This window comes from Zalophus californianus, chromosome 9 (genome assembly GCF_009762305.2).
Source record: "Zalophus californianus isolate mZalCal1 chromosome 9, mZalCal1.pri.v2, whole genome shotgun sequence".
Lineage (NCBI taxonomy): Eukaryota > Metazoa > Chordata > Mammalia > Carnivora > Otariidae > Zalophus > Zalophus californianus.
In genome coordinates, this window is record NC_045603.1 from 45,730,129 (window position 1) to 45,753,923 (window position 23,795).

Sequence of the window (23,795 nt, forward strand, 5' to 3'; positions counted from 1 at the left end):
GAGCAGTGCGGACTTTATTTTTCTTTTGCAATGTTGTATCCTCGCACATGTGCTGATTATAATCTGCCAGCCACTGTGCGAGGCAGTAAGAATGTAATGGGGAACACAAATAGGAGCTCTTTGTTATTACAAAAATAAATTAGGAAGTATAGTTAGATAACTTGCTATTTAGACATTCGTTCAATAAATATTTATTGAACACCTACTATATTCTGAGCCCAAGGGATATGACAGTGAACAACACAGAAAATGCTCCCAATCGCCTGAAATGTACATTCCAGAAAGGAAGCAGACAATAATACAAATAAATCAATATGTAATACAGTGAGTGGAGATGATGAACCATCTAGCTCTTGTAGATGAAGAGGATTCCAGAGGAAGAAGAGGAAGTGGGAAGGCCTTGAGTTGGGGATACACTTGGCAAGTCCGAGGATCTGCAAGGAATCCACTGTGGCTGGAGCAGCATGAGTGAGGGAGACAGAGGGAGGAGATGAGGCCAGTGAGGCAGCCAAGGACCCATCTTGTGTGGCTTTGGATTTCATTCTAATTGTGATGGGAATCCATTAGAGGGTTCAAAGCATGGGAGTGACATAATCTTTTACTGCACAGAGAATTGCTTTATGAACTATTTCCTTCTCAGAAAGCTCCTGAGGGGATTGGCTGAGAATCTGTGATTCTCAAAAAACTTGAAATTGCTGGCTGATACTGCTTATACATCAGGCCCCGAACTGGTAGCTAGAAATCCTGGAATGTGTTCCCAGATTTGCACATTCCTTTTTGAGGGGCCTTGGCTCGGCCAGTCTTCCTGGCTTTACAGTACCTCTTCACACTCAAGGATTCAAGAAAGCATGAAGAGTGAAGAGGAAAGAGAGCAGAGCACTTACGGGAATTCTCTGGCTATCTGAAACCTCAAATATGAATACGGTATAAATAAATTAGTATGCAGAGAGAGTCTGGGTCCATTGCACAATTAAAAATAAAAGTCAGTGAGTGCTCCTTTAGAATATTTTCTTAAGGTTTAATGATTTGTGTAGGCTAAATTAGAGGTCAACATGATTCTGCATAAAGCAAAACAAATCCTCAGCTTTCTCTTACCCAAAGACACTTGAATGACCCCAAGAGTAGCTTATTTAACATTTTTTTGACTTCCTCACATGATTGGCTTATGGACGGAGCATTTTCTGAATCAATCAGTGTGTTAATAGTAAAATAATCACTGGGAAAGTTTAAGGAAGGATGCTTTAATACCTGAGTATAAATGAAGAAAGGAACTAGAAGAGAATTCTAGGAGAAATGGTGTATTCCATTTCTGGAAAGATTACATTTAGATATTATATTCTTAAATATGTGTTCTTTTATTTGCTATGGATTGAAATTGGGGTGATCCATTTTTACGGGATGATAGAGAAGAAAATGCAGCCAGACCCTCTTGTTTCAGGAACAATGGTGTAGGTGTTTCAGCCATGGGTTTTCTGGTTCTCTCAGCTTCTTTTGCCTTCTTGCAGTAAGGGAAAATCAAGTTTTCAAGTGCTCAGGGAAAATCTAAATAGGACTCTCTGTGGTTTAAAAAAAAAAAAAAATTCAAGACAGAGTCTGAGTTGTTTTCTACCTGAGCTTAATTTGGGATACATTTTGTTGCTTCTTATAAAGGTGTGAAATGGAAGTTTGGGATTTCCTCATAAATGACCTTCTACAGTGACTTTCTGTTATTTTATTTTCTCCTGGGAACCGGAATAGCCATGCAATACATTCCCACTGTGTGAGGTTGAATAAACCCTTCTAATTTAGAATCAGTCACTTGTGAGATCCTAATTAGCATTATGAGTAAAATGTCTATGTTTATTTCTGACCAGTCATGGGATAAGCCTGTGTTAAATTCAGTGTAACATTTTGTTAGCTCCTTCAGTTTGAGAAGCTTGTGTCTGATATAGGCATTAAACATCCCCACCCTCTCATTTTTTCTTTTTCTTTTTTTAAATTCTGTGTTGGTGGCCTCTACTCATTTCCCTGCCTCTTAATCACTGTTACCTCAGAGCCTAATCATGCCTGGCAGCGAAATGTGTACCTTGTGAACCGACCAAACAAAGGACTGATTCAGAGAGAACTCAGGGAAAAGCAGGTTGGCATTTACACTTTAAACTTAAAAAGCAAACAGCCAGGCAAATGTGCAGCACAAAAATAGAGTATCCAATGATTCTGGGCTGGTGATTACAAAGCTCTGTTTTGTATTCTTCATTCTCCTGTTGAATATTCTAGTCTGTACGTGGGCACACGTCCCGATTTGGAGAGAAGGAAAATAAGATTGATCTCTGCGAGATCAACTAGGAAAATCCATAGGCATGGACCAAGAGAGCCGTCATTTTTAAGTGAGAAATTTTAGAAATATCTAAAATGCAATTCAAGGGGCGCCTGGGTGGCTCAGTTGTTAAGCGCCTGCCTTCAGCTCAGGTCATGATCCCAGGGTCCTGGGATTGAGCCCCGCATCGGGCTCCCTGCTCAGCAGGAAGCCTGCTTCTCCCTCTCCCACTCTCCCTGCTTGTGTTCCTGCTCTCACTGTGTCTCTCTCTGTCAAATAAATAGAATCTTTAAAAAATAAAATAAAAATAAAATGCAATTCAAATGCCATCTTGGAAGCAGAACTGAATGGTAATTATGGTCCAGTAAGTGGATACACAATGTTCACATCTCCTTGCCCGGGGATAGACTGTGATCACAGAGAAAGCACAGACTGAACAAGGTACAGAGAGGGCCACCTGGAGAAAAAGGAATTTGTGATTTGTCATAGCAATATTCACGGAGAGGCTGCTGCCGCCACCAAGAGTGTCATTTGATGGGTTCGGCTGTTAGATCCGTGACATGGTTCTAGACTCACCAGACTATCAAATCTCACCAACGCATCCACTGACTCCTTTACTGAATTTACCCTCCAAGAAACTGTCTGTGTATGCTCTGGCTTCTGCTGCTTTCTTACAGGGAGACGAATTTCTGATCAGCCACTATCTACTGCTGGATGGCTTCATGGGTACGTTTCTCATGATAATCTAAGAAATTGACATTCTGGCTCCTGTGAGATCATCTAAAGTGTCCTAAGAAGTAGATCATTTCAGGAAAGGTTGGAAAAGCTGAGCTTCAGGGGCTGTCCAGCCAAGGACCTGACCCTGGACCCCACCCAGCTGTTGGCCTCTTTTCATCTTGCTGCAAGCATGAAAGAAGTAAAAACACTGCAGTGAGGTCTAATAAGAATTCATGGGCATCTCTAATCCATCATGGTCAAAAGCTGCATTTTTTAATCACTGTACCATTTTGCCTCAGTCTGCACTAATGAACACTTAAAAATAGATTTTGGTGCGGCGCCTGGGGAGCTCAGTTGGTTAAACATCTGACTCTGGATTTTGGCTCAGGTCATGATCTCGGGGTCCTGGGATCAAGCCCTGTGTCGGGCTCTGTGCTCAGTGGGGAGTCTGCTTGAGGATTCTCTCTCTCTCTCCCTCTCTCTCTGGCCCTCCCCCTGCTCACATTCTCTCTCTCTCTCTCTCAAATAAATAAATAAATAAGTCTTTTTAAAAAATTGATTTTAGTGACCTAAAGTCTATTTTCTGATGCATATTTTTATATTTTTATTTTTGTAACCTATATGGTTAGTGACTTTATGTCTAGGTACAAATCATGACCATTTTAGAGTAAAAATATCTGTAAAAGAGGAAGAATATTGGATATCCATTGTTCATGAGCACTGTCTTGCTACTTCACGAAGACAATTCCAAGTCACACTTTATTTCTGAGCTGGAGTTAATACTACAAATAGGTATCATTGTTTCAAAATGTCCTGCAAAGGAAGAAGACAGATCATTCTCATACCAGATGCTTCCCATCCCCAGTGGGAATATGCAAGAGGTTTTTACGAGCTGGGCTCCATAAGCACACAGGATAGGAAGCATAGAGTATTATGCTCAAATGAAAGAAGAAGAAAAATGTTGGTCTTGGGAATGCTGGAATTGGACGAGAGGAGAAGAGCCAAGGCTTTGCTCCTGTAAAAGGAATCATAAAACCTGTAAATGAGCAACCTCCATTTTCGGAAAATAAGAAAAAAGGTTTTCAAAATGAGAAATGCTAAAGAGTACCAGAACTTTCTCTTCACTCTAATTGCTTAAAATGTATGACCTCATGTCTTCATGTACTTACACACCCACACCTAAGTGGTCATAAGGAAGAGAAACTTCAACATCATTTTTCTTGCTACTGCTATCAGCCTTTGAGGAAATGAATATCCATAATGCCATTAAAAAACCCTTAGAGTGTACAGTGACAGTGATAATGGGAGAATACATAAGATAAAATAACATAAATCTTTTCTCTCAAACACATGACTTGAGGGGCGCCTGGGTGGCTCAGTCGGTTAAGTGCCTGCCTTTGGCTCAGGTCACAGGTCATGATCCCAGGGTCCTGGGATCGAGTCCCGTGTGGGGCTCCCTGCTCAGTGGGGAGTCTGCTTCTCCCTCTCCCTCTGCCTCCCTCCTCCCTCCTCCCCCACCCGCCACCATGCATGTGCTCTCTCTCTCTCGCTCTGCTCTCTCTCTCAAATAAATAAATAAATAAAATCTTTAAAATAAAACAAAACACATGACTTGATTTTTCAGTACTTACTCCAACGAAAAATATATTGGGTAACTAGATTTTGGAAACGAAAATACAAAGGGGAAGTCGTCTTCCTTTCTGGAGTGCAAACTTCAGGAGATCAGGAGCATTTTCTGTTTGTTCACTGCCATATCCCCAGGGCTCAGAATATAGTAGATGTTCAAAAAAATATTTGTTGAATGAATGACTAAGAGGCAAGTTATCTGAATATGCTATCAAATTTATCTTTAAATAATAATAAAGAACATCTGTTTATATTCACATTGTAGTGGGAAGATAATTTCCTCTTTATATTTTTGTTTCCAAAATCTAGTTACCCAATATATCTGTATGTAGATTGTATACAATTTCCCATGAGGGGTGGATTTTTATCTTGTTTTGTAAACTGCTGTATCTCCAGCACCTGTATAGTATAGTGCCTAGAGTATTGTATGCATTCAATACATTTGTTGAATGAATTATTGCGTATATCTTGTAGAGGGAAACATGATAATCATCGTGAAAATGAACCACCTTTCTATGTCTGCTTTCTGGTTCAAGTCCCAAATGTATGCCTGATTTGCTTGATGACCTAGAGAAAACGCTGTATTTTATACAGGGTACCTGATGGTTTTATTCATGCCTTTTCTCCTGCTCTGAACACAAGGAATCCCTCTCTCGTCCGTCCTTGGGAGCGTCCCCATATTGCTGTCAAAACCTAGTTTACTATGGTAAACTCCCCGCCTTGTGGAGAATTTTCATGATTAACTGGATTTGAATCCTCATCTAGTGTTAGTTACCCTGTGCATTTACTACAATTGATAGCAATTGGCACAATGGCAGCATTAGGAAAACGTTATCTAATTTATTAGACTTTTCTTCTGCTCTTCTCTTCAGTTGTCATTTCTTGTGATATCCTACCCTCCATTGCCTCTCATTCTTGGCCTGGCATTTCGCTGGGTCTAAGATATATTACTGACACTCTCCAGCCCCTCCCTACCTCTGCCCTGCCGCGCCCCCGCCCTGTTAAATACCTGCTATAGAACAACTTCTCCAAGATCTAAGGTGGTAACTGACTCATCTTATAATCATATTACATAACTCAAGACATAGTTGGTGCAAGTGGACAGAATACTGATCTGATCACCCTGAGACCTCCTGTCTAGAGCTAAAGAGTTCTGCCATTAGCCAGTTTTGTGGACTTGGGCTACTCAAACTCTTTGGGCTTCACTTTTTTTTTTATGTGTAAAATGTGGATGTTTGTCTAGATCAGCATTTCTGTAAGTAAGTGCTGTAACACTGGTCCAAGGATATGTCTTTCAAAAATACTTTCTGGGGTCACATTCATTTGGGAATTGCTATGTATTTAGAATAGAATATCAGTGGTTTAGGATTCTGACAAGTCCTGAAATAAACTATTTTTCCTTATTTGATAATTGATCTTTTGAGAGGGGCGAAGGGTAACATGTTGGTAGTTCCCTAGAACTCTGACACGGCACAGAGTCGTAAAATCCCAGGATATATTCTGGTCCTGTGAATCAATTTCATGGATGTGGAGCCTAGGAGTAGAGGCTGCCCAGGGAGAGAGGAATGGGAGAAAGTTCTGGGAGGTGGGTAGAGGCCTGCCTACCCTGTGCTATCAGTGTCATTCTAAGAAGTCTGGAATGTATCCTGTAGGTGATAAGAAACCATCCTTAGATTGGTTTTTAATCAGGGGAATTACATAGTCAATAAGTATTTGTGAAGAGAATTATGGAACGAAAAAGAAAATTCTGGAGTGCTAAGGCAGATGGAGGGGGAAGAGACTGGCAGGGAAACTAATTAAGATTCTGGTGGAATGAGAGATGATAACAGGTTGGATAATGACAGTAGTTAAACAAGAGATGGAGGAACCAGATTTGAAGGAAATTTGGGAGCTCAGCGGACTGTGGGAAGTGAGTGGATACCGGGCAGGAAAGAAAGAGGAATACAAAGGGACTCCACATTGTTAACTTGGGTAAATGTTGTGTGATTATAAAATTTACCGGGATAGGAATTCAGAGGAGTGAACTGTTTCATATTGATTTTGAATTGGACTGTGGAATCGTCTACGAAGAGGAATTTTTCTATAAAACCCATCCGTTGATTTTTGTGTTTCAGGGTTCCTTAGCGATTTAACTAAAGACTATATATATTTTTTTAAATGTATTCTAAACTGAAATTTGGTAAGTACTCAATACGTTCTTGTCCACAAAACAGCATTTTTATCTATATATTTCTTTTGATTTTTTACCTCTAACTGACAATCATTTCTAGGACTTCAAATCCATTTGGTTTTTCACTCAACCAAAACCACTTTATTCTTTCAGCTTTGGATAATCCTATCCACATTAATATCTCAGTAGAAGTTTGTGAGATTATTTCCATTTTCTAGAGGAAACAACATAGAACACCAACAATTTTCATTATTTAAATATCAAGCCATTATTTTTGCACCAATCCTAAATTTGGCCTTCACACTAAATATGATTGATGCCAATACAATAAAAATACATTGTGTTTATAGTCAGAGAGTGGGATTGTTTTAAGAGCACCTTTGTATGTCAGTGAAAAGTAGAAAAATATTCTTTTAACTGACCCAGTTTCTTACCGGTCCACACTTGCTTATTGTATAGAACTTAACAAAGATTTTAAGGAATTATTTTCCCCAACAACATTTTGAAGTATAGGGCTCTTTTCTTTAGGGAGAAAAGAACTCTCTTTTAGACACAGGATGTAGAAACTAGCATGACCCAAATTGTTTATACAAAAGCAGTCCACACCTCCCTGATTAGGTCAGAGAATTTTGCCTTTTACCTGCCACAGCTGCCTTCTATTAGCACTAGAAACAAATTGTACAATCTATGGTCACTGAACTATAACCACCTTCTCATTTTGAATTTTTTGTCTAAGAGGACCAGGAATCCAGAAACCGAGTTGGTGGAGAGGAGCTGTTGCTGGATGTAACTTAGCAGGGGGAGGGAAGTTCCGTGCCCACCTTAACAATACACTGAGCTATCAAAATGGCTACACATTATAAAATGAACACAATGAGGTCGTCAGAGAGTGGCTCCTGAGTATTTTATTTTTTTCCCCTTTACACTGTAAAGCAATAAAGATAAATGCTGAATGGTCTTGTAATAGGCAGGGCAGTCTCTCACTCCTCACTTCCCCTATCTATGCTGCATTCATAGCAGCTTCGTGGACTTACTTTGAAATGAGTTTAGAAGCTTTGGAAGGCAGGTCCATGTCACGGTGGTTCTCACCACTCTGGGGTTCAGGATGACAGTTGACTCGGTGTAAGCCTTCAGATTTTACACATTTCTAAACGCATTTTATTGCCCCTGGGAGAAATTTTGCATTGTTGAGAAAATGCAATGCAAAATGAGTTGAGACACAATGTCCCTTTATCTCAGAGCAAAACAGTTTTGCTTTCCTATAGGGGAAACGGAGGGCAGGGAAGTGAAGTTGTGGTTTCTGAAATCCAACAACCTAGTATCGCTGTGCCACTCTCTCGCCGATCCAGCGCCGCTCCTTAACTTGATATCTGTTTACTCTAGAGGAGGCAGTTTTTGAGAAAGGATCATAAATATCCTGGCCCAGTGCCCCAGGAGCCATGACAAGCAAAAGAACATACTCGCCTAGTGATAGCCCTTGTGATATTTAAATGTGTGGGTTAATTTTTTATCCACTTTAATAACTGGATTATTCCCCTCCACCCTTCCTTTGCTTTCTATTTCTGCTCCGAAGCTGTGGGCACAGAAATCTCTGCAGGCAAATTACTCCAGAGAATATTGCAGGACAGTCCTACAAGGAACAGTTACATTCACCGCATCTGGATTCCTGACCCTTTTCCGACATGGCAGGTGTGAGTGGCTGTATAAAATATTCTATGTTTATCTTCAACTTCTTGTTCTGGGTAAGTGTTTTGTTTTTTATCTAATTATCAATTTTAGGCAAGAAAGGGGACCTTGATACAAATACCATAAACGAGAACAGACTCTGCACTATAGAGTCTGGAGGAGGAGGAAAATGTATTTTCCATTTACTTGTTTGGATTTGTTTGTTCTTTCTTTGGTTATTTCAGTAATTGAAAATGAGCCAATGACTCAAGAAAGTGGACTTCAGGATCTGTGAGGATAAACATTTCATAAATGTTTTGATATTGTTGCAAAACAATCACAGAGGAAGAAAAATACCCCTTAATTAAAGGACAACTATTCTTAGTTGTATATCATGCAGGCCTCCCTAGTTTAAGGACCTTGTGGGAAAAATTTGGTCTGATTCCACCGGAGCCCAGCCCCTGAATCCTAATCTTTACATCTGGGTCTGAAACAGGTGAATGATGGGGTGTCAGACTAGACAGATGAGGAAAGGATCATTTTCAGAGACCCCAAGAACAAACAGTGGGTCATAAAAAACTTGAGAGGGAAACAATATAATTATTTAATCATGGAAAAATGAAACTTAGTAAACTAGGTTAAAAAAGTTAGTATTTCGATGTGTCATCACCCCATCTCTTAATCACCAGGGTTGGTATTTTAGCAGGTCGTATGGGTTTTTTTGGAAAGCCTATTGACATAAGACAGTTAATAAATTGATAAGTAGCATTAAGTATTAGAAAATGGAAAAATAAGATATGGAAGGCAAAAGGTAAAAGGCAGGCTGGGATGTTGGGCAATTGACATCATTTTCAGTAATATAGGGTGCAATTAAAGATTGTTCAGAAGTAAATCAGTAGAAATAGCCCAAAGTCCTTAAGTGAAAAAATCATTTTGTATGCTGGATTTAAAAAATGGCTCCTGGGGGCGCCTGGGTGGCTCAGTTGTTAAGGGTCTGCCTTGGGCTCAGGTCATGATCCCAGGGTCCTGGGATCGAGCTCCGCATCAGGCTCCTTGTTCAGCAGGGAACCTGCTCCTCCCTCTGCCTGCTGCTCCCCCTGCTTGTTCTCTCTCTCTCTCTCTGACGAATAAGTAAATAAAAATCTTGAAAAAAGAAATGGCTCAGTCGTTAAGGGTCTGCCTTTGGTCATGATCTTGGGGTCCTGGGATCGAGCCCCACATCGGGCTCCCTGATTGGTGGGAAACCTGCTTCTCCCTCTCCCACTCCCCCTGCTTGTGTTCCTGCTCTCGCTGTGTCTCTCTCTGTCAAATAAATAAATAAAATCTTAAAAAAAAAACTTATGCAGCATAGGCAGGAGAGAGTTCTGGTTTTGTTTTTTACCTGGTTACCTTTAGTAAACAGACAGCTGGTATCTCTATGTTGGTATACTTCTGTCCTGTTAAAACAAAGATGTACCTAATTAAGCTTAACTATAGGAATACAGTCTTGTACAGAATGACTTTGCATTCAATGTCAGCAGCCCTAATGAGTACAGATGAAATATTGGTGAAGTAAATGAGTATGTAAATAAATAAAATAAAGAAGATCTGTCCCTTTACTTCCTCTTTTCCCTAGAAAAACAGGCTGCTTTTGCAAATATTAAGTATAGGTCATGAATATATGCCAGTGTTTTAAAGTTAGTCCTGATAAATTTCTTTGCTTGAAATATTTAAAATTGAGGGCGCCTGGGTGGCTCAGTCGTTAAGCGTCTGCCTTCGGCTCAGGTCATGATCCCGGAGTCCTGGGATCGAGCCCCACATCGGGCTCCCTGCTCAGCAGGAAGCCTGCTTCTCCCTCTCCCACTCCCCCTTCTTGTGTTCCCTCTCTCACTGTCTCTCTCTGTCAAATAAATAAATAAAAATATTTTAAAAAATATTTAAAATTGGTTAAACCTTGCGAGTAGAATATAAACAAAGGAATGCCTATGTACTTTGATTGATTTTGTTTGTAGCTTTTTGTTATGGGGAATTTTGAACATTCATAGAATAGAAAAGGGTGATCAACCCCATCATTGAGCCCCAACAGTGAGGATATCAAGGCAATTCTGTGTGCATGCTCTCATTCACTTTCTCCCCCCCATATCAATTTGAAGCAAATTCCAGATACATCATTTCATCTGTAAATATTTTAGTATATATCTCTAAAAGAGAAGTAATTCTTTTTTAAAAATGTAACCATAATGTCATTATCACACTAAAAACTTAATAAGACTTCCTGAATTGATTATCAAATATCCATCTAGAGATATTTCAGAATCTAAATAAGGTTCGTGCCTTGCTATTGGTTGATATATCCTGTATGTCAATTTTCATCTTTAGGTTCTCCTTCCATCTTCATCTCTTTTTTCCCCCTTGAAATTTTATGTATTGATGTGTGTTGTCAGTCTTACCGTATTTCCCACAGTCTGGTGTTTGCTATTTGCACACCTGTGGTATAGTTTATCATGTTCCTCTATATTATCTCAAATCTAGTGATCGCATTTGTTAGCTTGAAGAGATTCGGATTGTTTTTTGCAGGGGAGCACAACTACTTTAGAAGTGATATTGAGTTCTTTCATCAGGAGGCACATACTGTCTGACCGTCTCACTTTGTGATGTTAGTTGCCACTCAAGAACCTAAGAAACAGTCCATTAAGAGTTCCAAATTGGTGATATTCTATTTCCATCACCTTTTGTTCATGTATGAGCTGGAATACTTTAAATAAAGAGAACCCCAGCATTTATTGATTGGTTAACAGTAGTACCCAGTTTTTACTTAAAAAAAAAAAAGGCAGCATAAATGCTTCTTACTTTTTACTTAACCGATTTCAAAATGATGAGTTAATTTTCTGGTATCATGCAACAGTAATAAGCAAGCATTTCTTATCCTTTTCTTTGTTGATATGCAGTTTATTTTATCTTTGGCCACTGGGGAGCATCTTCATGTTGGCTCCTGAGTCCTTTTGGACATGATCTTAATAGCATAACTTCTTCCCCATTGGTATGACAAGATGTTCCAGGCTTATTTCCCTAGTTCCTGTTGTATAAAAACAGCATACAAAGTGCATTCACAAAGATTGTGAATACATTAGAGGTCAGTGTTTCATTAAGGAGCTACCCAGGAATTTGAAATCTGAATTTTAAGCTGACATGACAAAGAGAGATTAGGCAAGGGGCATGTTAGAGGTTCAGGATTATATATTATATATTTAAGACTACAGATCTGTACCGTGCTGTACCCAGATATCGTCACTGCCTTCCCCGGATTCTATGATTATTTTATGGTCCCCATCATCTCTTTGTTTTTCTGTTAATGAAGACAAAGTCTTTCTGATGCATTAGATTTCAGTTAGATATTTCTAACTTCCCTGGGGTAAAAGACCTTGTTCTTCCCATCCGCATATCAGTGTGACCTACAATCTCTATATGACACATCTTGAAATGGAGTCTTTGAGTAAGAGCAATGGCGGTAAAGAACAGTGATAACTTCTCAGCCAACAGGTGACATCAATAGTTTCATTCAAAATTTAGACAGCAGGAGTCCCTGAGGTTAGGGAACCGCTGCTATTTCTCCTCTCCCCTCTATCCCAACGCAGAGTTCTCCATTGGAATTTTATGATCCTTCATAGGAAATTAGCAATTTGTCACATTCCTAAAGTTTACTTAAGCAACAAGTCTAACAGTCCCACTGATGTGGTTTTCATATAGATATCCACGGCCTTATGTGTTCATATGCATTCTTTCTGGTGTAACTCGCAAAACTAAGCCTTTGCAAAGTAGGGCCAGATGTTGAAATATCTCTGAGATATGCATATGGTCATGTAAGCTAAACATACCAGTTTCTTTTGAGAGAGAACTTGAGATATGTCACATAAATATGTGGCAATTTCCATTTGTCAGAATTAGCAATTGAAGAAAAACATGTAAAAGTGGAAATCGTTCTTAACCACTGAGGCTAGTGTTTGATGTGAGTCACAGTGAAATTGGAGGTGCTGTAGAGAATGGATAAATTCCAGGTACAAAATCTATTTTTCCAAGTCTTGTGTCAGAACAGATGAGCCACCCAAGTTTCCTTATGCTCCTCTCAGATAGGTCAGGCTGGGGAGTATTGTAGATGCTGGGGTATGGTAGAGCTACTTAAAATTAGAATTTGCAGCAGTTGTACTGGGTGTTTGGCTTACTTACTGGGTTCAGAAGAGACACTTGAAGGCAACTATAGAGACACTTCGCTGTGTGCTTACCACTCACTGATACAAGTAATCAGTCATTTGGGGCTGAAAAACCATGAGGGCAGAGCCTGCTGAGAATTGAAGTTTTTAATTAACTCCACTGGTGTAGAGCATCAGAAAAGCAGATAGTGTGTGAGTGCTAGGAGGCCAGGTCAGTAAATCAGCTGCATTAGGCCATGCCTGTAGAGAGAAGGCCCAAGAAGCTCTCCTCCAACAGGTCTGAGAATTACCATCACGTCATTGAGTGAGGCCAAGTGCAGACCCTACTCTCCATGAATAATACATCAGAATGGGTCTCATCTTATTCAAGGACGAATAAGAGAAAATCCAGCCTAAGTCCTAATAAAGACTGCTGAACAAGTGACAAGGAATGTCACTCTGAAACCTCAGAGGACAAGCACACATCCCTGAAAGAAACATTCCAGCATCATGGAGCAAGGATCTGGGAATTGGCACCCACAGTGCAATGGCAGAAAACAACTCCCTACAAAACAGAGGATGGAGGCCAGGAGAGAAGAAAAAGCTAACTGGAAAAGCACAGAATGGGATGAAAAGAAAAGTGGGTAAATGAAAGAAGTACCTCATATAAACCAGAAACCAAATGATAGAGTTAAAATCCACTCCAGAAACATTAAATGGAGACCGAGAGATAGAATCCCAAATTGAGAAACCCTCCCAGAGGAAAATCAAAAAGAGATAAATGAGGTGGAAGAAGGTAGAGCAGAGAATGGAAAACCAGAACAATTTGTATTCCTGAAGGAGAGGACACAATAAATGAAAAAGAAAAGATAATTTAATATAAAAAACAATTCTCACAGGCAACAATGGCGTGCTCTGCATCATCTTACCACAATGCCATGGAACTAGACTTTCAAATAAATGTTTATTAAAAAAAGAAACTTGAAAATCAACAACAGTAGTATGGTCCTAAATTGTTAGGGCTCTTGGAATCCTTGCTTCCTGCATTCATGGCCGGAGGTGTTGTGGGGTTATCATAAAAACAAATCTTGGAGTTATCCGGGTTATCCATTTGGATATTTTCTTATTCTTTTATTTTTTATTATTTTATTATTATTATTATTTTTAAAGATTTTATTTATTTATTTGACAGAGAGACACAGCAAGAGAGGGAACACAAGCAGGGGGAGTGGGAGAGGGAGAAGCAGGCTCTCCGCAGAGCAGGGAGCCTGAGGCAGGGCTCGATCCCAGGACCCTGAGACCATGACCTGAGCCGAAGGCAGGCGCTTAACGACTGAGCCACCCGGGCGCCCCTTATTCTTTTACAACCTTTCAGGAGCAGTACAGGAAACTTTCCCTTAAGCTCATCCAAAAAGTGTCCATTCTGGGCCAATAATGATAGAGCCCACGATCCATATTTCCCCCTAGCAGAGTGCTATGCACTTTCTTCCATTTTCAACACCCTTCAAATACACCGTGATAAAATCAAAGGATAGAATTGAGAGGGAGGGAGTAGGGATGATTGGCAGACACCGTAACCAAGAAGAGGACAAGCTGGTTCTATACCTTTTATCTTTGCTCTAGATGGTGTTTCCTTTTTTCTTTCTGACACTTTATAGTTGTCAGCTTGTGCCCTTAGTGTGCTTGGGCTGCCATAACAAAATACCCTGGGCTTGGTGGGTTAAACAACAGAAATTTATTTTCTCCTAGTTCTGGAGGCTGGAAGTCCAAGATCAAGGCGCCAGTCAATTTGGTTTCTGGTGAGAGCTCTCTTTCTGGCTTGAAGATGGCTGCCTTCTTGCTATGTCCTCACATGGTTTTTGTTCCATGCATTGTGCAGAGAGAGAGAGATCTGTTCCTCTGTTATAAGGTCACCAATCATCTTGGATTAGGACCCCACCCTGATGACCTCATTTAATTTTAATTACCTCCTGAAAGCCCAAACTCAAAATACAGTCAAACTGCAGGGTGGGGCTTTGACTTGTAAATTTAGCTGGGATATAATTCAGTCCACAGCATGCTCGTAAGCAAACATCAAAATTATTGCCTAATTTCTTAGAATTTTGGCTCAGACCAACTACATCCTAATTCCATAAAAAGAAAGATATTTTATAGGAGCTGAGTGATAACCACGATGACTGCCTTCAAGGAGGAATCAGAAGGTGGGCTTTGGGGACAGTAGGCCTGGTCAGTTCTGCAGTGTCCACTGTCTGCTGAGTTGGTGGCCCAAAGTATCAACTCATTTCCTTTTACGACCTGGTCAACAGAAAGTAGGACAGAGCTAGATACTTATATCTTAATTTAGATTCTCAATTATTTAAACAGTATAAGAAGGCTGGGCGACAAGGACCTAAAGCCAAACTGGAAAAGGGCTCTGAAGAACCATTATGATAGCCAGTCTGGTACCAATTGGGATAAAATAGGTTAATATCAATCATGACTCTAGAATTACTATTCTTGATAGAAAATGCATTTACTTTTAAAGTCAGTATAACATTTAATAATTTTATATTATTAAGACTGATTTTTATACTAAATTTCTTCAATAAGATGAGAATGGCATATTCTAAACATGCATTTCTTTTGTTTTTAAGATGAAGTTGGAAGAAAAGATAGGGATTGAAATGAGAGTTTATCCAACTTAAAAATTTCTAAGAAAATTTAGCTAATTGTAAAGATTGAAATTGGGCAAAATATTCTTGACTTCTGAAATAATTGGATATTCTTTCTCTTTCTTCCTTCCTTTCTTTCCTTCTTTCTTTCTTTCTTTCTTTCTTTCTTTCTTTTTCTTTCTTTCTTTTTCTTTCTTTCTTTCTTTCTTTCTTTCTTTCTTTCTTTCTTTCTTTCTTTCTTTCTTCCTTCCTTTCTTTCTTTCTTTCTTTTTCTTTCTTCCTCTTCTTTCTTTTCTTTCTTTCTTTCTTTCTTTCTTTCTTTCTTTCTTTCTTTCTTTCTTTCTTTCTTTCTTTCTTTCTTTCTTTCTTCCTTCCTTCCTTCCTTCCTTCCTTCCTTCCTTCTTTCTCTTTCTTTCTTTCTTTCTTTCTTTCTTTCTTTCTTTCTTTCTTTCTTTCTTTCTTTCTTTCTTTCTTTCTTTCTTTCTTTCTTCTTTCTTTCTTTCTTTCTTTCTCCTTTTTTAGAGATAAAGAGAGAGCATGAGAGCAGGGTGGGGAGGGGCAGAGAGGGAAAGAGAGTATCTTAAGCAGGCTCCATACTCAGTGTGGAGCCCGATGTGGCATTCGATCTTAACGACCCTGAGATCATGACCTGAATTGAAATCAAGAGTCGGGACGCTTAACCAACTGAGCCACCCAGGCGCCCTTCTTTCTTTTTCTTTTTAAAAATTAATTTTTAATTATTTAAAAATAATTTTAAAATAAATTGAATTTTTCTAGAGCAGTTTTAGGTGTACAGCCAAATGAGGAGGAAAGTACAGAAATTTCCCACATACCCTACCCCCACACATGCATAGCTTACCCCGTTATCAGTATCACTCACCAGAGCAGTACATGTATTTCAATTGATGAACCTCCATTGACATATCATAGCCACCCAAAGACCATAGTTTTCATTAGGTTTCACTCTTGGTTTTGTATATTCTATGGGTTTGGACACATGTATAATGACATTGACATGTATCCAGAATTATAATATTGTATAGAGTATTTTCATTGCCTTAAAAATCGTCTGTACTCGGGGCGCCTGGGTGGCTCAGTCGTTAAGCATCTGCCTTCAGCTCAGGTCATGGTCCCAGGGTCCTGGGATCGAGCCCCACATCAGGCTCCCTGCTCGGTGGGAAGCCTGCTTCTTCCTCTCCCACTCTCCGTGCTTGTGTTCCTTTTCTCACTGTGTCTCTTTCTGTCAAATAAATAAATAAATCTAAAAAAAAAAAACACCTGTGCTCTATCTATTCATTCTGTATCCCCTCTGGCAACCCCGGATCTTTTAAGGTCTAACACTAATCCATAGTTTTGCCTCTTCCAGATTGTCATTGAGTCATAATCATACAGTATGTGGGCTTTTCACATGGGCTTCTTTTACTTAGTAATATGCATTTAAGGTTCTTCCATGTCTTTTCATGGTGTGATAGCTCTTTTTTTTTTTTTTTTTAGTGCTGAATAACATTCCCTTGTCTAGATGTACCACAGTTTATTTATCCATCCATTCACCTACTGGAGGACATCTTGGCTGCTTCCAAGTTTAAGCAGTTGTGAATAAAGCTGCTATAAATATCCATGTGCAGGTTTTGTGTGGACATAAATTTAGATAAATACCAAGGAGCATGATTGCTGGATGATAGGGTAAGAGTATGTTGGGTTTTGTAAGAAACTGCCAAACTGTCTTCGAAGGTGGCTGAACCATTTTGCATTTCTGTCAGCACTGAATGAGAGTTCCTGTTGCTCCACATCCTTGTCAGCATTTGGGGTTGTCAGTGTTTCAGACTTTGGCCATTTCAATAGGTGTGTAATAGTGTCTTGTGGTTTTGATACTCCTTCTTTTAAGGTTAGTGTTACAGATGACACTTGGTGGCTGGGAAGACTAAAAGTTATCATTTGAAGGGAAAACATGGTTGATTTCATTGATTTCTCAATGACTTGATATCTGAAAGGATTGAAAAGGTAAAGTAAGTCACACAGAGACGAACAAAAAAGTTAAGGGTTTAAAAACCCACAGCCTTAGTCTCTAGGAGTTTCTAGTTTTCTCACTGATAGTCTCATAAATAAATACCGGATAAGGATAATAGTCATAATAGCTATTTGGATAATTAATGCTATGTTCAGTTAAAGCTAAAAGCCAGGGCTACTATTAAGACAATCAATGTAAATCTACTTGAGAAGAAAAAGAAAATTCCAGTGAACAAATTAAATAACAAACAAAAATCCAACTGCTGTAAATTCTGAAAATCTCCGGGGGTCTCATTATCATTCAACATAAATCCTTACAGACTTATTTATTAACACAGAACTACTAAAATGAGCATTTATCTCCATCTGCAAGTGAAATTAGGATTTAGTGGAAAGGGGGAGAAAAAAAAAGAAAGGGTTTTCAGGCTCTAAAGCTGTCTTTCCAATGGTTTGTATTTTATGTTGTATGCCAGTGTGTGCTTTTAAGATAATTAAATTGTGTAGGTTATTTTGGTGATTTGAGAAAAAGCTTTGGTTTTCCATTGCCTTCGTTATTTTGTAAGATTTGAAGCATGTCAAGGGGCAGGATTGGATTAGGAGTGGTGCTGGATTTTCATGATAGGACTGTTAGCTCTCGGGGTCCTAGCTCCTTTACCTGAAATGAAGGGTTTGAACCTAGATGATTTTTTTGAGATCTTTTAGGCAACACGGATATTCTCTGATTTTTCAGCTGCTCATGGTACTCCCTATTCTTTAACAAAGCCTTTGACTCTACATTCACTGCAGACTTAATGAGAAGCCATTAAAAGTGAGCTGGCTGTTTTGAGATTGCAGGCATATCACTCAACCAAGCACAACAGCAATGATAGGACAAGGTCAGCGGGCTTCAGAGGACTCAAGAATTTCTCTGTCAGAGCACCCCACGGCCAGAACAGTCTAGAAAATCTTGCAAGGGCTGCTGTGTCTGCTATGTTACCAAACTTGTTCTCAACATCTCTCTTTAATAATAGATCTTTGATTTTTTTTTTTGAGGCTATAACATATATATATCTGAAATGAAACAAAACAAAATCAAATCCTGAAAGACAAGGGTTTTCCTTACACAAAAGCAAAATGTGTTTCACATTTTATGTGTTGGCCTTGGTCCAAATTAAATAATCTGGGAAAGTCATTAAATGCATTTAAGAGTTTAAATACTGTTGCCCATTGTTCCTCCTCTCTGGGTCAGCTTTATGACCTAAAAGAGCTTATTTGTAAAAGAGTTTATTTGGGTACAAAAAGTGTTGTAAACCCTTGTTGCTTACCTGCAGATTTTGTCAGATGTACTACTATTCCCTGTCTATCCCAACTTCTTGCTTCTAGAATCTTGAAGGAATGTTTGATAAATAGTTTTTTTCTTCCTGTTTGGTCCAAGACAGCTTCTGAGACAAACCCAGGGACCTAGTAAGGATATTTTGTGTTTAAACTGTTGTGACTTATCTTTCAGATATTTTAATCTAGCAAAAACACAGAGTTAGCATTGAAACATGAAAAATCATTGTTCCCCTCCCCTGTAGTGGTGATGACTTCTTGTCTGTAGACCCATGAATGGACTGTGGACGGGAAACACAATTATTCTTAACAAATTTACCAATTTTAGTGAAGTGCTTTAGCAATTACCTGCACATGCATATGCCAGATTTACGTCTTTTAGGTGGTAATGTATAATTAATGGTAAGCCATGGTGACCAGACGTCCAGGGATGTGTTCAGAGTCACAGTTTGTCTCTGTTGTCCTCTAACATTTTTTTTTTTCTTTCTGCAGCTATGTGGCATCTTGATCCTGGGAGGAGCAATTTGGATCCGAGTTAACAAAGATGGTCAAGAGGTAAATAAATAGATACAAGCTTCTCTGCTCTCAAAGTAGTTTATTTCTCTTATAATGATGAAAGTAATGACAATAATAATATGAATATTTCCATAGCCTTTTCCTTAACTGCCTGATGTAGTCCTTTGTGCTGGTATGTGATTTTATAATTTAATTCAATTTAATTAATCAAAATTACTCACTATGTGCCTGGCACTGTGCTAGGCATGGATCAATCCTTCTGGAGAATGGGGAGGTGTTATTTCAAAGATAGGAAGATTGCCATGAACGTGTAGGTCGGAAGGGGCTAGAGTGGAAATCAAGCTCCTTCGTTATTGGCAGAAGGCCAGCCTGAAGTGTAGCTGGAGGATACGGACTACCATTCCTCCACACCAATGTCTCTAGTACGAGGTACTGATCGTCATTCGGCTGATCCCAAGGTGGGAGGGTGGTCCAAAAGTAAAGAAGATGAGAAGTTCTTTTGGAGAAGAAGAATTTGAATCTGTGTTTTAAAGGCAACAAGGTACAAAGATGGTTGGTAATTACCTGTGCCAACTGGCATCGAGGGTGACTCCTCAGAATAGTAAGAGGCTGGTCCCGCTGGGGTGACTCAGCCGTTGGCTGGGGGTGTCCAGCCTCTTGCTATCTAGATAAAATTAGCACGAGCCCCTTCACCACGCTCCATTCCACGCCCTGTGGCAAAGCTCTCACCAAGATGTCCACAGGTCAGGACGAAGTTTAGTTCAGAGAGTTAATTCTGGCTCCGGTGTTTGGATCGCACGCATGCGCGCTGTTTCTGTTCTGCACCACATACACCTTTGCGGATGTGAAAGAGTGCCTGAGGGGAAAAAGGGGAAGGCACGGGCTTTTCCTTTGGTTTTACCCAACATAATAGCTGGCATCATTTCCTGGCTCCCCTGCTTCTATTCTTCTCTCGCCCTTCTTCTCAAGGGCACTCCACCCCCCAAATTATTATTCTTAACCGCATGCAGGGCACTTCCCTTGTTCTCTGTGGTCTGGGCCCTTGCCACCATTCAGGATCCCATCTTCCACTGCTAGAGCCTTTTCAAGGTATTTATTTGCCCAAATAAAGTTTCTGCCTCTAAGAGGAATTTTGATCCTGATTTGATAATTATTAAGATATATTAAGCCAGCAATTAATGTATTTTCTACAAAAACTTATTATGCCGTGATGAAGCTGAATGCCTTTGGAGACAGCCTTGTTGTAAGAAAGATTAAAAGCAAATTAACATGTGTTCTGATTCCTTTCCTCAACTGGGTGGCTTTTCTGCCCCTTCCCCCCTTCCTGCCTGCCTGCCTTCTTTCCTTCTTTCTTCCCTCCCTCCCTTTCCTCCCTCCCTCCCTCTCTCCCTCCCTCTCTCTCTCTTCCTCCCTCCTTTCATCCCTCCCTCCCTTCCTTCTCTGTCTCCTCTTCTCTTTTTAAAATCGGCTCTGTACCCTTGGAGAACCCAAAGAGTCACAGAAGCCGTTACCAGCTTCCTCATTGTGCACCTACCCACACTGACGAAATTGGGTGGGGGACAGGTGTGGCAACTAGTTGGTAACATCCTAGCCCATCTGGATTTCATTTATGGTTTTATACTGATAACTGTTAACCACGACTTCCTGGTGGCCTTGGGCTCTGGGTTTGAACTCAAGAAGGGTATTTGAAGATGTGCTGAATCTCTGGTGTCTAGAAGCTGATGTATGACTTTCGGATGCATAATTAAGCATAGAGATTAAACAGCCACCTATTCAGAGGGTGCTTTGGCCTTTTTAAGATATGTGTGCAGCCTGTCTTTTATTTTATTTCTGGTTGATATGGGAACATTTTCTTTCCCCCAAGTGCTTCTGGTAAACAACTTTGGTGTTTAGTCTGTTAAGAAATTCCACACATTGAACGTATTAAAGGAAAATTGTTGTCCTTGAGAGGGTGGGGCTCCACATCTGGGGACACGGAATGAATTCATAGAGTGAGGCAGCATCTTTGGGTACATTTTGACTCTTGTGCTCTGTCAGCCTCGAGCCCTGGATGAAAGTCTCTATCCGCTAGGACACCCTTAACCAGCTTGACTTCTGTGAAATTGGCTTGATTTATCTTTATCTGAAGTCAGTGACAAAGAATGGAGACTGCAAAGAACTGAATTTTAGTAGTGGAAAAACAGAGGCAACAGTTTTAGAGGGAAAAGCATTGAGCATGAGGGCAAAAAGGAAGAATGTCAGGGAGGTCTTTGTGCACAACTTTTAGCATATCGCTTTGTGCTGAAAGGGTCTCTCATTAGGACACTTTGTTTTTCCTGGGGAAACTCAGTGCCCAGAGGCAAAGCCTTTGGCGCAGCCATTCTAGTCTCAGGAGATCTCTTAGAATCCGCGGAACACCCAATGTTCAGCCATTAGAAATTCTCCCTTTGTCTTAACACACACAGACACTGTTCATCCAAGACAGCTTTTTAAAACTCTGCTGTCCCTTTCCTGGAGTGAACACCTGAACTCAGATTTCCATTTCTTGCCTGAAAAAGAAAAGCCACTTGTTGGGCTGGGCTTGGAACAGCAACCCCCCAGGCATCCAACACACTGCTTTCTGGCCAGTCTCTGGCAGGGGATCACACTGCCCATACCAGTCTTATAGAACTGCCTCATTACCTGGCGAATAAATGCTGGCTGCACTCTGCAGTCTCACCTGTAGATATTTGACCTGTTATTTCTGTGTGGCCTGTAAGCCAAGTTCTGACAACTCAGACAGTGAGTTACCCCTTTCAGACGCCTTCTGGTTTACCTGTACTGGCTGACCTTCTAGGGCGGTGTTTGATGGCGAGTGGGTAGAGGGGGTTTCCTAATGCTGCTTTTTTTGTCATTATCTACTTTGACCCAGGTGCCAGCCGTGTTTATTAACAAAACCGATTTCTTAGCTCCAATATGAACAAGCAAACAGCAATCAAATAAACAAAAAACCCGAAAAACAAACAAAAAATCTTTAGGACAGAACCAAGCTTTCTAAATATGTAAGTTGAAACATTATCTGTAAGCATAGACTCTTAGAGACAAAGGAGGCCTCAACGATTACAGAGGGTGACCCAATTTCCTTTAGAAATGGGAAACTGGGGCCCCACAGGATTAATTGAGTAGTCTAGGGTTAGAACCTTAGTTATATGTAAGGACCCTGACTAGAGTATAAATATCTTTGTTTTAATGCTTTTACAGTTTCAGCACATTCCTTCCTATTGATTGTTGAATGAAGCTTTCCTCTAGGCTATGAGCTGGTTTTTAAAGTCTTTAAAAACGTACACATCATTACTAGTAGGTTTTTTTGTTTTTTGTTTTTTTTTAATGTATTTCCTGTTAAGGGAGCTGACCCACATGCTGTGCAGCAGAATCTAGGAGGCAGAGTCTCTGAGTTAGTGTAACAACTAGTGTTCTCCCTGGAAATAGCCCAGTAGATATACAGAGATCATACAAGGTGGATGAGGTCCGCGGAGCGCTCCTGTACAAGTATAGGCACAAGACTTCCCTTTCGCTTGTGATTTATGTGGAGGACAAGTGGTAGATTGAGGCTAGGGATCACGAAGGTGATGAAGAAGAGTATGTGTATTGCTGGAGAGAAGAACTGAATTACGCAGGGAGGGTAGCCCAAGCCCATATAAGGAGCCCTAGGATGTTTTCCTCAATATCCCATTGATTAACAGGCAAAATAAAGAGTTTCTGAAGACTCTAAAGACCCTACCTTCTGGGGACAAGGAGATAGAATTATGTGGCATATCAAGATCTAGACTTATTTTCTTAGTTTAAATATTTTAGTTCATTTTGACAAGGGTATAGACCTGTGTGATTACAATTACAATCAACATGCAAAGCATTTTTATCAACCCATAAATGTTTACTCATATCCCTTTGCAGTCAGTTCCTTCCTTCCTTCCTGTCTTACTCAAAGTCAAGCACTGCTCTGATTTCTGAGTTACCTATTCTTGAATGTCATATAAATGGAATCATACAGCAATCACTCTTTTGAATATGGCTTATTTAGCTCACCATAATGTTTTTTTAAGATTCATTCATATTGTTGGGTCTCTTGGTAGTTTGAGGAACTTGCCTTTCTGATTTAAATAATTAAATTGCCATAAAAAAACGCATGCTTTACTATGTGACTCTTATGTATAAAACACAAAATATGCAAACCAAAGGTCACATCATGGGTGAAAGTACCTATCCTTCTAAGCTTTTAAAAATAATCGGCATTTTAAAAGCCTATTGCATTTCTTCCACACAGCATCCAATATATCATCTTAGAAAAATGTAAGTTGGATAAGTAACACCCCAATAGAATGTAAGCTCCTGGAAAGCGGGATTTTTTTTGCTTCTGTAGATCACTGAAGTATCTCAAGGTGCTAGAATAGGGCCTGGCACATACTAAGTACCCAATGTCTATTTGTTGAACAACCGATATCGAAGAAAGGGATTTTCTGTCATTAATCTCGTTTTTATTTTCAGATTCTCAACTCTGGGGATTTTGCCACTAGCCCCTATATTTCTGTGAACATCTTGATTGCTGTGGGGTCTACCATCATGATTCTGGGTTTCCTGGGATGCTGTGGCGCCATTAAAGAAAGCCGCTGTATGCTTCTCTTGGTGAGTTCTCCAGACAAAACGCAATACCC

At 39.9% G+C, this 23,795-nt stretch overlaps 1 protein-coding gene across 1 annotated transcript in view; it reads left to right on the forward strand.

Annotated features, from left to right (window-relative positions):
• TSPAN8 (tetraspanin 8) overlaps positions 1–23,795 on the forward strand; it is a 75,650-nt gene that overhangs the window by 38,244 nt on the left and 13,611 nt on the right. Inside the window, exons 3-5 of the mRNA XM_027594963.2 lie at positions 8,383–8,551; positions 19,102–19,164; positions 23,629–23,766. Of these exons, the coding sequence (XP_027450764.1) occupies positions 8,492–8,551; positions 19,102–19,164; positions 23,629–23,766 (261 nt within the window). The 5' untranslated portion in view covers positions 8,383–8,491. The remainder of the gene's footprint in view (positions 1–8,382; positions 8,552–19,101; positions 19,165–23,628; positions 23,767–23,795) is intronic.